Genomic DNA, 13,213 nt, shown 5'->3' with positions numbered 1-13,213 from the left:
GTCTGACCCTGCACGTAACGCTCGGGGGCACACTCAAGCTCAGGGGCACACTCAAGCTCTGAAGCGGGTGTCTACTTCCCAGTAGCGCTTCCTCAACCCTGCTTCCCGCCTCCCTGTCTCCAGACTCGTTCCCATTCCCATCTTCCCCCCAGACTGTAAGCAACCTAAGGGCAGGGGCTGCCTTTCTCGTCTTTGTATACCTAGCGCTTAGCACACTGCCTGGCACATAGCAGGAACTTAGTAAGTCTAGGAAGAATGAATAAGTGAAGGACACGGAGGAAAGGATTTGGGTTCCTGATTATTCTTCTCTGACCTCCAGACCCCAGGGCAGAAAGTTGCTAAGTAAGAAGGCTGAGGTCCTCTGGTGAGCTGAGGAGAGTTTCCTGAATTCCCTGCAGTGTCCTTTCCTAAAGGCCCAAGAGAATAAGTCTACGTCTCATTTGACTACAGATAAGCCTCTTAGGTTTCGGCCTATGATTTTAGGACGATCTTTCCCTTCCCCCCCAAACTGCTGTCATCTCTCTGTATGTACCTCTTGCCAGAAACACCTCAATGATAATGCAACACAGTGTCAAGAGAATATGTCAGAGGAGTCTCTACAATTGAGATAACGGAACATGACCACCTTACCTTTAAGGTGCATTTACCCATCTCAGCCCTCATCCAGCACCTGTGATCAAACCCTAAGCAATAACAAGACCTGGAAGCCTCGAACACATCGTCACAAAAGCACAAAAGAGCAGAAAGACTATTCCAGATTAAAGGAGGATAAAAAACATGACAATAAAGTACGCTGTACGACCCTTGGAGCGAACCCTGGATCAAACACACAAACAAATGACCGTATTCGGGTAACTAAACATATTTGGGACAACTGGGAAATGTTAATATAGACTGCATGTTAACTAACAGCATTATACCAATGTTAAATTTGTTTGGTGTGATAATGGCATTTTAATTACACAGAAGAGTGTCCTTTTTAGGAAATACAAGCTCAAGTACTTAGGAATGTGTTATCTGCAACTTACTTTCATATACTTGAACAAAGAGTGTGCGTACGTGTGTGCGAGACTGAGGAACAGAGAGAGACTAACCCAGGAGAAAGAGAATATGAATCCGGGTGAACCGTATGTGGTCATTGTACCACTCTTTTCTCTTCTGTAAGTTTGAAGTTTTTCAACAGTGTTCGGAGGAAAAGCCTTAAGCAACGTACGCTCAGTCTATGATGTGGCTTCACGCTCCCCAAGCATTATGTCTGAGATCCCATCAATCCACTGTTCTTCCGGCAGCCTCTTCCTATGATCAAACTCACATTCATGCGGACCCTCCCAAGGTCACTTAACCCACGGAGGCGGGGCGTTATCTCGGGGAAACAGCTCTACTCACCAGGACATTTTTTAACTTGATATCACGGTGGACAAGTCCCTGGCTGTGCAGGAAGCGGATTCCTTCCACCACATCTAGTGCTATCTGTAGACGTGTCTCCAGCGTCAGCCCAGCCTTGGGGAGACAAAAGGGCTCACGTGTCACTAACAAGACAACTCCTCAGTCCAACCTGCTTAAACCAACTAAGAGTTCCTTCTGCGGGGCACTGAGAGTCGGCCTGCACTAGGGCACACAGGACAATGGGAAGATGGGAGTAGATGGGAAGAAGGGAAGAGGAAAGAAGTTAGGAGGAGGAGGCTGAGGGGTTGCCCCAAACAGGACTACAAGAGGCACAGTCCAACAACTGAACGCATGAGTTCATTTCCATCCCCTACCCCCAACAAACTCTGGAACTGCCCTTGAGACCCAGAGTACTTCCGGGTCTCAGGGTGCGTGGCTGGCTAGGTCAGCGGAGCATGTGACTGCTGGTCTCGGGGTCGTGAGTTTGAGCCCCACGTTCGGCAGAGAGATGACTTAAAAATTTTTTTAAGTAAGAAAATAAAAACATATTTTTTATGAAAAAGGTATTTCTAGGTTTCTCAGGCAGAATGACCTCTGCTGCATTGTAAGCCTCATTGGCCCAGGTTTGGCTTTACAGATTCAAATATCAAACTCACGCATCTTACTTGTACCGGGCCTCCAACTTAGGGTCTCCTGAATTCCAGAGGACATTACATCACTCATCCAGAAGCTGAGATTCAGTTTTCTAGCCCTCTTGTGGGAAAGCATCAGACAGTGCTGAGCTTAACTCCTCTGAAATGAAGAGGGAGAGCCACCGGGAGAGTCATTTTCTCGACCCTATTGAGTTTCCACGGCTCCTGCAATGATTTCTAGCGATTCCTGTCTTATATCTGGAAGCGTCCGCATAAACTGGCATGAGAGGCATCTGTGAGAAGGGACCTACCCACATGCACTGGGGTTAGCTTCCCCCAGCCCCACTGAGCCCCGGTGTAGGGACCAGAGAAACGGGCGTCTCTACTTCCCTTGCTGCTTTGGGCGAGGGAAACTGAGCATCTGACTGACCGTATCTCCTCTTCACTCAAAATCTTTCAACAGCTTTTCAGGGTCTAGACTGCGATTTGAATTCTATGGAAATTCTTTTTAAAAAAAAAATTTTTTTTAATGTTTATTTATTTTTGAGACAGAGGGAGACAGAGCATGAGTGGGGGAGGGGCACAGACAGACGGAGACACAGAATCTGAAACAGGCTCCAGGCTCTGAGCTGTCAGCACAGAGCCCGACGCGGGGCTCAAACCCACGAACCGTGAGATCGTGACCTGAGCTGAAGTCGGCCGCTCAACCAACTGAGCCCCCCAGGCGCCCCTGTGTGGAAATTCTTAATTCTGGTGTTCTACAATTTGTTCTCAACATGTCTTTGCACATCACGCTCCCCTAGTCCCAGACAGCTGCTCCAACACGACCAGTGTCCTTCAGGTGGAGGGCATTACGCTCCTCCTTCCCCCTAGCGTGGCCTCTTCCTTCTACCAAATTTTACCCATCAAGGTATATTTACCAAACTCAAATCCTCATGACATACTCACTGACTACAAGTCTCTTAGAAGCTTCTGACAATTAGACTTTTTTTTTTTTTTAAGTGAGCTCTCCACCTGAAGTGGGGCTTAACTCCTAACCCCGAGATCAAGAGTCACACACACCACTGGCCGAGCCAGCCGGGGGCCCCTGGCAATCACACTTCCTGATATCCCCTTCTGGTGCTTAATACAGGCTCTTGGACAAAAAGGAGTCACTGATAAATACTGGCTGGTTAAACGACAAAAATTGGCTCATCCCTCGAGAGCGACAAAAGGAGGAAGAACAGCAAAGTTATAGGACGCTTTTCTGCTCCTCCGCGTAGTCTAGGTTTGTACCACCATCACCAGAGGTGACGGTGGCGAACTGGCAGCGTTCTGGGCCGAAAATCAGACTCTGAGAAGTCTGTGAGGTTTTTCTGGATTGGGGTAATCAAGCTTGATTATTCCAACAATGTCTCGTGAAAGCTAGAAGGTCCGGACAGACAAGGAGGGATGACAGGCCGAGGAGGACCCCGTGGCTCCGGCTGCGCGGTCACCCCCTCACCCCGCCTCACCTTCAGCCCGGTGTAGAGGTCCCGGTGCAGCCTCTCCATGATGAGCAGCACGGCGATGCTGGAGCCGCCGCCATAGCCGTAGTCGATGACTGAGCCGTGGAGGTCCACCAAGCGCTCGTGCTTCGGCAGAGACCTGGTGGGAACGAGAGAGGCCGCGGCTGCCGTGCTCCGGTCTCACCCTGCACAGCGTGCCGCCACGTGGGAAGGGATACCCCAGAGACCACCCTCAGTCCAGGTCCAGGGGGAACGGCCCTCGGTACAGAGGAAAGGGAAAGACAATGGCCTCCAGTGAGGACAAAGCGTCACAGAATCTAGAGACGGACAGGCCGCAAGGACTAAGGAAGAAGTCCAACGGGAGACGGAGTCTGTGAGAAATCAGGATGCGGGGGGGGGGCAAGCAAAGCCACTGAAGGCCTGGCAGAGAGCACGTGACTGGAACAAACCCAGAAATACTGTCCACGACACCCTGGGGCACAGGAATGGAGAGACCAGGGACGCTGCAGCTCTTGGTACAAAAGTCGTGTCGGCTTCTGGCTTCTTCTCTGGATCTTTTCCCACAGGGATGAACGACAGGAGAACCCACCTCATGTAGTGAAACTCCAAAGCCAGGTCATTCCAGTGCTTCTCATCCGGAGGGACGACCGACTTGAGGGCACACGGGAAGTGTCCTCCCCAGTTGTCACACAGGTACACCACACCGTACTGGCCCCGGCCCAGTTCCTGACCCAGTTTAGGTTTACCTATGAAATACGGAGACAGGGATGAGGCAGGAGGAATGGGAGCCTGCTGGCCAACCTCCCTAAGATTCTTTTTTTTTTTTTTAAGTTTTTTTAATATTTATTTTTGAGACAGAGAGAGACAGAGCACGAACGGGGGAGGGTCAGAGAGAGGGAGACACAGAATCTGAAACAGGCTCCAGGCTCTGAGCTGTCAGCACAGAGCCCGACGCGGGGCTCGAACTCACAGACCATGAGATCATGACCTGAGCCGAAGTCGGCCGCTTACCCGACTGAGCCACCCAGGCGCCCCATCCTCCCTAAGATTCTTGGATGTTCGGTCCCTGGCCGGCTTGGTCAGTGGAGCGTGTGACTCTTGCTCTTGGGGTTGTGGGTTCGAGCCCCACGTTGAGTGTAGAGATTACTTAAAAATAAAACCTTAAAGACTGCCTATGAAGAAAATATATATCTTGTTTAAGAAAAAAGGAGAAAAAAAAAGGATTCTTAGACACAGACCTAAAAGTAGGAAGTTGTAATTCTGACAGTACTGGAAACTAGTAGAAAGTACCCTAACTGGTCTGATTTATTTATTTTTTTTGTTTATTTATTTTTGAAAGGGGGGGAGGGGCACAGAGAGAGGGAGACACAGGATCTGAAGCAGGCTCCAGGCTCTGAGCTGTCAGCACAGAGTCTAACGCGAGGCTTGAACCAATGAACCACAAGATCATGACCTGAGCTGAAGCTGGACACTTAACTGACTGAGCCACCTAGGTGCCCCCTAACTGGTTTGATTTAAATAAACCTGTCATGTCACTTGAACTATACAAATAGCGGGACCGGGGCGCCTGGGTGGCTCAGTCGGTTAAGTGTCCAACTTCGGCTCAGGTCACAATCTCGCGGTCCATGAATTCGAGCCCCGCGTCGGGCTCTGTGCTGACCGCTCAGAGCTTGGAGCCTGTTTCGGATTCTGTGTCTCCCTCTCTCTCTGACCCTCCCCCATTCATGCTCTGTCTCTCTCTGTCTCAAAAATAAATAAACGTTAAAAAAAAAAAATTAAAAAAAAAAAAGAAATGGATTCTGTAACAAATAGTGGGACCAAACAGACTTTAGGGTTTCAAAAACACATCAGTGGGTGCTTAGGTAGCTTTGCAAGGAAGCAGCGCTAGAGGTAGAACATGCGAACGCCAGGTATCCAGAAACTTCTCCCAATTTACTTGGGAAAGACAGGGACTCACGATGTAGCAAGACATCCTGTAAAGAACGGCTTTCCAGAGAAAGGCGAGCCAGGCGGGGGGCATGATCCTTGCGAACCTTCAACCAGAGATCTTCTGTTTTCTCCAACCGACCTGAGTGGCCAGCTTCTAGCTGGAAGAGAAACAGAAAGAAGACACGTGACTTTCCAAGTCCCTAGTTTGGCTTCCTCACCTATTATATGGGGACAATAATATCTACCTGCTGAGGACAACTGAGAGAGTTACACAAGCTGTGCAGAACACGGCTCCGACACTGGCATACAGTGAGCTCTCGATAAATAACCACTTTGCCTCCTGGATGCGCCATCTCCACACCCTCCCCTCTATACACACGTACACACATGTGCACGCGTGCACGCGCACACACACACACGCACACTCTGAGGGGACAAGCACGTCACATAACTGTGAACCAGTGTGAAAGTTACAAAGTCGTCCTCCTCTGTGACTCATTTCTAAAATACTAAATAAATAAAATTCCTACCCCTTGATTTTCATTCCTCACTCAGTGAAATGGGGAGAAATTAACTGAGTTCCCTTCCTGTTCCCAAGAGTTAGAAAAATCTCCACATGAGAAATGTACTGATGAAACTTCCTAAAACATGATATTATCCTTTAACATACAGGAAGAAGATACACTGATGATCTTAGAAAAATTACACGCAGAGCAGTGGGCAAAATATTGCTCGACAGGTAAGGCTCTTCTCTCTCTTCCGACATACGCACCTGCCGCAAGGAGGCTGCAAAAGCCTCATGAGAACTGTTGAGTCGGGTCCGGAACTGGCTGCAAATGCTCTTGGCCAATTTAGAGGCACTGAGGCTCTCGATGGCTTCCTGGGCCACCTTCCTCTTCCATTCCAGTGTGATGGCGGGTGGGCTCACCCATGTGATACGCTGGATGATCTGCGGGAAGAAGAGAGGAAGAACATGCAAGGGTGGGGACAGGAGCCACCAGAAAGAGCCAACGCCCTTCCCCTCTGGGCTACCCACTCGTTAGGAGCAGGCTAGTAAGAAAGCAGCCACGTGAAGGCCAAGATTCCTCTCCCATTCCACCTACCTCATAATCAGGGCTCAGACCAAAGGAAAGCATCAAAGAACACTAGGCCTAGTCTACGGGCTCACAAACCCTCACTATATACAGTCAGCGCCGGGGGCGCCCGGAATTCCCTTTCTGAACTCAGTATGGAATAAGAGCCACGTCAAATTCCAGAAAAGAAACCACACAAATGGCCTCTGGCAGGAAAGCCTGATTCTGAGAAAACATTTCGGCTGGGGAGAAAGGAATCTGAAGAAGCTAGTGAAGGAGAGTCTTAGGGCTGCATAAAATATTTAAACGCACCATTCTCAAGCGTTAAAGTGGCTCCGTTCCTAATTATCTCAGAGCTGGCATAAACCAGAACTGTCCTGGGCAGGCAAATCGGGACAAACGGCCACCTACCTACACCAACAGAAGATCCTAGACATCAGCTGCTATTGGGGTGACTAAGGTTCTGAGCCAACCAGGGCCAGAGAATGTTTCTCTAAGCAAGCCCCACCTGTTTGATTTGCTCCCACAGCATCCTTGTAACCGAGGACCCTGAGTGAAACGTAACTTCGACGTGATAGGCGGCATTTAAGATCTGGAAGAGAACACACAAACCAAAGTCAATACGCCCTGAGCAGAGGGGCTGATTAAAAAAATGTGATAAATAGTATTTACTTAAGGCAGGGTCCAGTTTCAAGGTTCCCAAATATACCCATCGATATGAGTGCAGAGTCGACGCAGGTGCATCATCGGTTCTGCGGCTCTCTGGGCCTCTTTCCTTCCCTCTTCACCTTCTAGCTCATCACCCAAACTGCGACTGTGCAGCTCACAAGCCCCTCTGACAGGCAGTGCTCATGTGACGGAAAAGTTCAATATAATTCAAAGGGGATGGGCAGAGGGGTGAAAGGGTAACTCCGGGCTAACTTGAGGCTGGGTTTCTGTGTGGTGTCTGCTTTGTATGTCACCTGTGACACGGTATCTTGGCCATTCTGCAAGTACCTGTTTGAGATAATTACTGGTGATGTGAACTGAGACATCCTGGGACTTCTCCAGGCTCTGCAGGCACCGTTCCAGGGTGCCGACAAAGCTCTCGCGCAGGTAATCCACTGAGCTGATCAGCTTGTTCGCCACCGCCTGATTAAGCCGGGAGATGATGAGCTCCTGTATCTGTCGGATGCAGCATTTGATTTCTCTGGTGCCCACCGGCTCTCCGTTCTCAGGGACAATGACATCTATGGAGGCAGAGAAAGAAGCCAGTGGGCTGTGAGAGGAAGGGGCAGGCACTGAGAATAAGGGCCTCCCCCAACCAAAGCGGAGGAGCTACCAGCACGATGGCTGTAAAAGACACGGCTGGCTGACAAGCTCTGACCTTCAGTATGATCCGGGGCCATGTGATCCTCTACCACTTAGGCATCTAAGAATACTGAGAAAAAGCAACTGTGTCTAGAACGAGCCCATTGATTTTTGTCAGCTTTCATGTCGCCTTTATAGGAGGAGGATCATTTATTGAGTGCAGACCATTTGACAGGCACCATACTAAGTATTTTATATATGCAATCGAATTTAATCCTCACAATAACCTTGTCAGGTGGGTATTTTTTTTAATGTTTTATTTTTGAGAGGGCGTGAGAGGGGGAGGGACAGAGAGAGAGGGAGACAGATGATCAGAAGCGGGCCCTGCGCTGACAGCAGCGAGCCCGATGTGGGGCTAGAACTCAACAAACCGTGAGATCGTGACCTGAGCCGAAGTCGGGCACTCAGCTGCCTGAGCCTGCCAGGCGCCCCTGTCAGGTGAGTATTATTGGTCACATTTTACGGGTTGGGAGACAGTCTCAAAGAAAGGACAAAGGCGGCACCCGGAAGGGTACGGTATGGTTAGGAAGTAATACGGCTAGCATTTGAACCCAAAGCTCAGGGACTGCAAAGCCTTTGTAACCTTTCACACTGCCTAGTTCCTGGAAAAACCCGAGAGTCGGGGATTCAGCACTAATCAATTACTAGATAAATAAAAAGTAAAACTGGAACACTGTCACCATCCAGCTACCTCCCAGAATGAGAAATCTGTTTTGCCAGCCAGAGGACAGAACTTAAGAGAAGACAAGTTACCTGCAAAAACTCCACTCCTAAAAAGGCACTCTCATGTCTACTGTGGGAATGTAAATCGGTGCTACCTCTTTGGAGGAGATCCCATAACATCTAACAAAAAAAATTGTTTTTAATCTATCAGAATTTTAAACTAACCAACAAATCAACAAAATTACCTACATTCCCTTTGACCTAACTATTCTATGTATGTAGGTATTACCTTTAAAAAAAAAAAGGCTTTTCTTTAATACAATTTTCAAATGTTTATTTATATTTGAGAGAGACAGGGAGAGACGGACAGAGAGAGAGAGAGAGAGAACGAGTGGGAGAGGGGCAGAGAGACAGAGACAGAATCTGAAGCAGGCTCCAGGCTCCGAGCTGACAGCACACAGCTGGACGTGGGGATCAAACCCACGAACCGTGAGATCATGACCTGGGCCGAAGTCAGACGCTTAACTGACTGAGCCACCCAGGCACCCCAAAAGTCTTTTCTGAAGTGTGTATGCCATAAAGCCAGCATACCTGCATTACCTTTATTTAAACAAAACAAAACAAAACAAAATGAAACAAGACAAAAAAACGGTACCAGAAATCTGGTTCCCCAGGCCAGCTGGTAAATCTTCTGGCCTCTTCTAAATTTACTTATTGCATCAAGGGTCTCCGGGAAGAACTTAGAACAAGGTTAAGTAGTAGCCATGCAAGTCTCATCTAACACACAGCCGAGTACGGAAGTGGCTTCACAAATCCATCATGCAGTTAACAGAGCTAGACGTCTGATCTACACGCTCCCAGCTCCCCCTGCGTCTGTTGAACTAACCACCGCTTCCCAGGCACCAAACTTGGTGTACTTGGCACCTAATATACAGTCAAATGTTTCATGGTCTGCCCACCTTTACCAAGGGCTCTGTGCCACTGGCACTGATGTGCCAGCTTTGTTTCAGTGAGTCAGAAGCCTTCCTAGCCTCTCCACTGCAAGTCCTCCCTACGGGGGGAATTCACCAAAGACGTATCTTTGCTCATCTTTAGAAAGACCTGTAAGTGCTCGCTTCGGCAGCACATATACTAGAAAGACCTGGAAGAAATAAGGCACCTGTGTTTGCTAGAGTCAACTCTATGTCCTTTGTATAAGCGTGACACGGCCGTATACCATCATTCGCACGCTCATTCGGGCTCTGAAGAGGTACCATCCACAGACTCTGTGTTATCTGCTGTAAGAGATATGAAAATGTTATCTAGAAGAGGCCTTGAAGGCTAGGTAGGATTTGGAAATTCACAAATAAAAGACATTTTGGGTTTAGGGCAGAGCAGGAGCAAAGAAAAAGTAAAGGAAGCATGTGGAGGACAGCAAGCAGTTGAGACCAACTGAAATAGAAATTACAGGAAGGTGCACATTGGGAAAGAGGAAGTGGAAAGTTGGTCAGACCTTGGAAGATCTTTAACATTAGGCTCATAAGTCTAAACTTAGTCTGTAGGAACAGGGAGCCGCGAAAGATGAACTGGAGAAAGGAGAGAAAGATGTCCGGGGGAGCAACAGGTAACAGTAGTTCAGGCAGACTAAAGAAGAGGCAGCAGAAAGGCAAAGGTAGATATGAAACAGGGACGAAGACTCGTCAGGACCCGGCGGCAGACCGGATGCAGCACGAGGGAAAGCAAAGAGCCGGAGACCAGGCTGAGCCTTGGGAGCGGGTTATGAGGACGACGGTGGCGGCGGCAGCCAGAAACAGATTAAGAAGCAGGAAAGCATGGAAATTAACTCAGAAATAAGACTGTTAGATTCAAATTCTGCCCTTACTCTTCAGTAGCTATGTGACCTGGAGCAAATTACTTAACCTGCCTGAGCCTCAGTTCCCTCATCAAGAAGATGGCAATGTACAGAATCCGCAGGGAGACAGGAAAAAAAAAAGAAAAGAAAAGAAAAAGAAAAGAAAGGAAAAGAAAAGAAAAAAAACTGATGCTAGCTCTCACATAAGAAATTCTGATTGGGGTGCCTGGATGGCTCAGGCAGTTAAGTGTCCGACTCTTGTCTCGACTCAGGTCATGATCCTGCACTTCATAGGTTCAAGCCTTGAGTCGGTCTCTGTGCTGACAGCACAGAGCCTTCCTGGATCCTCTCTCCCCCTCACTCTCTGACCCTTCCCCTTTCACGTACGCTTGCTCTCTCAAAAATAAAGAAAGAAAGAAAAAGAAAAGAAAAGGAATTCTGATTAATAGGTCTGCAGTGCTCTGCGGTGGTATCGAACATTTATATTTTCAAAGAGCCTCCCAGCAGATTTGGATGTACAGCCGGGACCGAGAACCCAAAGGGTAACTTGCAAACTACTTCCCTTTAATGAACAGGTGGTAGGGCAGGTTCCTGCAGGGAGGTCCACAGACCAGTCAGTATACAAGGTCAGCCACACCTAAACGTCAGCCCCAAAAGACCTGACCAATCACCGTGGCCCAATTTTCTTAACAGCCATCCATGAAGAATGGGGCTTCCAGAAAAGCTGAAAACAGGACTTTGGGAAATCCTCCTGAGCTGGGTTTCGGGAGCAGCCTGGAAAGAAAATGAGATCACGACACACACAGAAAGAACCAATAAGGAAGCATGGGCCATGCCGAAGGTTAAAGCCAAGGTTAAAGCATGACTTAGTAACATTCTTCTCCAGAATTCTTCTCCACTAACATTCTTCTCCAATTGGAGCTCTTCTCCAGCTCCATCAAGGTCAAGGGGATACAGACACAAACTGGAGATTAAAGAGCACTATTAGGATGAACTTACCAGAAGCTGGACTGCCAGTCCTGGGAAGGAATGTCAGCGGAATCTTCCAGGAAGGCCTCTGAGAACAAGGGAGGCCACTCTGGCTAAATGATTTAAGGTGGGCTCCTGCTAATGACGGTTGGGTAGATAAGATCCTCCTGAGTTTCCTTTGGCCCTCAGAATTAATTGGCTCAATTTCTGGTTAGCAAAGGGTTAAAGAATCCTCTGGTCCCAGTAGCCCACGCCCAGCTCTCTAGGACCTACCTTTAAATTCCATGTTGGCAGCATCATCCAGAAGTTCCTCCTTCATGGTGTTCAGCGTCTCGACAATCATGTCCTTCATTTCCTCCTGCTTTCGATTGGCAATATTCATCAACGATTCATACAACTCATTTTCCTTTTTTCGAGTATACTCCAGACGTTTGGGAGTAATCTGCAGGTCCCGCTGCATGTCAAAGGCCTGGTTAATAAAGATGTCAAGGGAGCGGCAGTGCACCAGATTCAGGGCCTTGGCCGCGTCCACCAGGCGAGTCTGTAGCACCTGGTGAGAAAACGTGCTCAAGTGTCTCAGTTTCTCACTTTGTTCCACCAACATGCTCTGAGCTTTAGTGTCTTGGCCAGGAGCCCCACAGTTACAGTGACTGCTGCTCAGATAGCCCAGGCCAATCAGCTGGTGATGGAGCGGTGACCTTTCGTTCTCCAGTCTTCTGGTAGAGGAGGCAATGATCTCCGAGCCCAGCTTCGGCACTTTGAAAAAGAATACGGGAAAGGAGAAATACTTTCGGATTTCCTGAAGCTCTCGCTCATCCCTCTCAGAGAGTTCATCTTTGTGGAGTGCATAGGTTACCACAGGCAAGAAATCGTTCACCAAGTCACCCAGAACATCCACTGCAGGCCGGAGGCCTTGGCACGGTGCTACCACAATGTCCACTTCCTAGAAGGGGAAGGGGGGGGGGTCATATCAGCACTTCAGGGTCAGAACCAATCCTTGCCTCCCCTGAGTCCCACACTGAGACCAAAGTCCAGATCTGTGATGGGCCAATGGGACTTCGGTACGCCCCCATCATTTGTCCAACTCCTTCCTGGGTTACCAACACTCCCTGGTGCAGCCTGTGCAGACAGGCACTTGTCTAGAGAGAGAAAGCAGTCAGTAGAAAGGATGGCCGTCTCTTTAGCCACTTCAGAAGAAAGAATTTAGTTCCTGGTTTCCCTCGTTGTTTGGAAACACCCATAGATACCCTCCGATGAAGGAGTAACACAAATAATGGAAGGAGAAAGAAATGCTGTGGAAATTATCAGCTCAGGAGTGAGGCTGTCTGGAACTTTCCTCCCACTCCAGTCCTTGCTCATTGCACTTGCCCAACCTTTCAGAGCCAGCTAACTCCCAGACCAACTCCCAAGCAGGCTTCCAATCTGCCTGTGTACTCATGTCATGCCCTGGAGAGTCCTTCCTCGAACATAATCCCAAGCACTCTCTACTTCTCCTTTCCTTAATGTTCAACACATTTATACTTTATCTTTTGAAAACCCATTTTCCCTATTAGCCTGTCAACCCTTTGAGGGCAGGGACCATGTCCACCTTGTTCGCTATTATAACTCCAGTGCCTAACACATGGGCCTCAATATTGTTGAGTCAATCAAGCAGCAAACAGAAAAACCAGGTTTGGCCAACATTGTTACTGTCCTATTCTAAAAGTTTGCAGGTATCTCAAAGTCTTAGCCACCTAAGTCTTGGTAATACCTTCATTCTCATGATCACTTGGTACAAGACTAAGGTTTGCCTATCCAGTATTTAGCCTCTGCATTATTGGGAAGGCAATGGTCTTTACGGACAAGGTGGACAATAACGGGGTGGGGCTTTCAGGAGAACTCTTTAGAGGGGGT

The 13,213-nt window shown here is 48.5% G+C and overlaps 1 protein-coding gene and 1 long non-coding RNA gene across 6 annotated transcripts in view; one reads left to right on the top strand and one right to left on the bottom strand.

Annotated features, from left to right (window-relative positions):
* Positions 1–13,213, bottom strand: part of DSTYK (dual serine/threonine and tyrosine protein kinase) — a 49,639-nt gene that overhangs the window by 7,738 nt on the left and 28,688 nt on the right. For 4 of the 5 annotated variants that reach the window (XM_053209463.1, XM_053209462.1, XM_053209461.1 and 1 more), the window contains exons 3-10: positions 11,594–12,263; positions 7,504–7,736; positions 7,016–7,099; positions 6,207–6,383; positions 5,463–5,592; positions 4,095–4,251; positions 3,512–3,644; positions 1,387–1,500 (exon numbers count right to left, since the gene is read on the bottom strand). In XM_053209463.1, coding sequence (XP_053065438.1) covers positions 1,387–1,500; positions 3,512–3,644; positions 4,095–4,251; positions 5,463–5,592; positions 6,207–6,383; positions 7,016–7,099; positions 7,504–7,736; positions 11,594–12,263 — 1,698 coding nt within the window. Of the gene's footprint in view, positions 1–7; positions 1,297–1,386; positions 1,501–3,511; positions 3,645–4,094; positions 4,252–5,462; positions 5,593–6,206; positions 6,384–7,015; positions 7,100–7,503; positions 7,737–11,593; positions 12,264–13,213 lie in introns of those variants that run through there. The other variant, XM_053209464.1, reaches the window with a different exon arrangement.
* The window catches only part of LOC106972909 (uncharacterized), a 41,903-nt gene that overhangs the window by 22,923 nt on the left and 5,767 nt on the right, over positions 1–13,213 (top strand). Inside the window, exon 4 of the long non-coding RNA XR_008293232.1 lies at positions 6,107–6,173. This is a non-coding gene — a long non-coding RNA (uncharacterized LOC106972909). The remainder of the gene's footprint in view (positions 1–6,106; positions 6,174–13,213) is intronic.

Source organism: Acinonyx jubatus, chromosome E4 (genome assembly GCF_027475565.1).
Source record: "Acinonyx jubatus isolate Ajub_Pintada_27869175 chromosome E4, VMU_Ajub_asm_v1.0, whole genome shotgun sequence".
In the NCBI taxonomy this organism is placed as follows: Eukaryota; Metazoa; Chordata; class Mammalia; order Carnivora; family Felidae; genus Acinonyx; species Acinonyx jubatus.
Note: the sequence above shows the minus strand (reverse complement) of the source record. Positions and strands in the feature narration are given on the sequence as shown.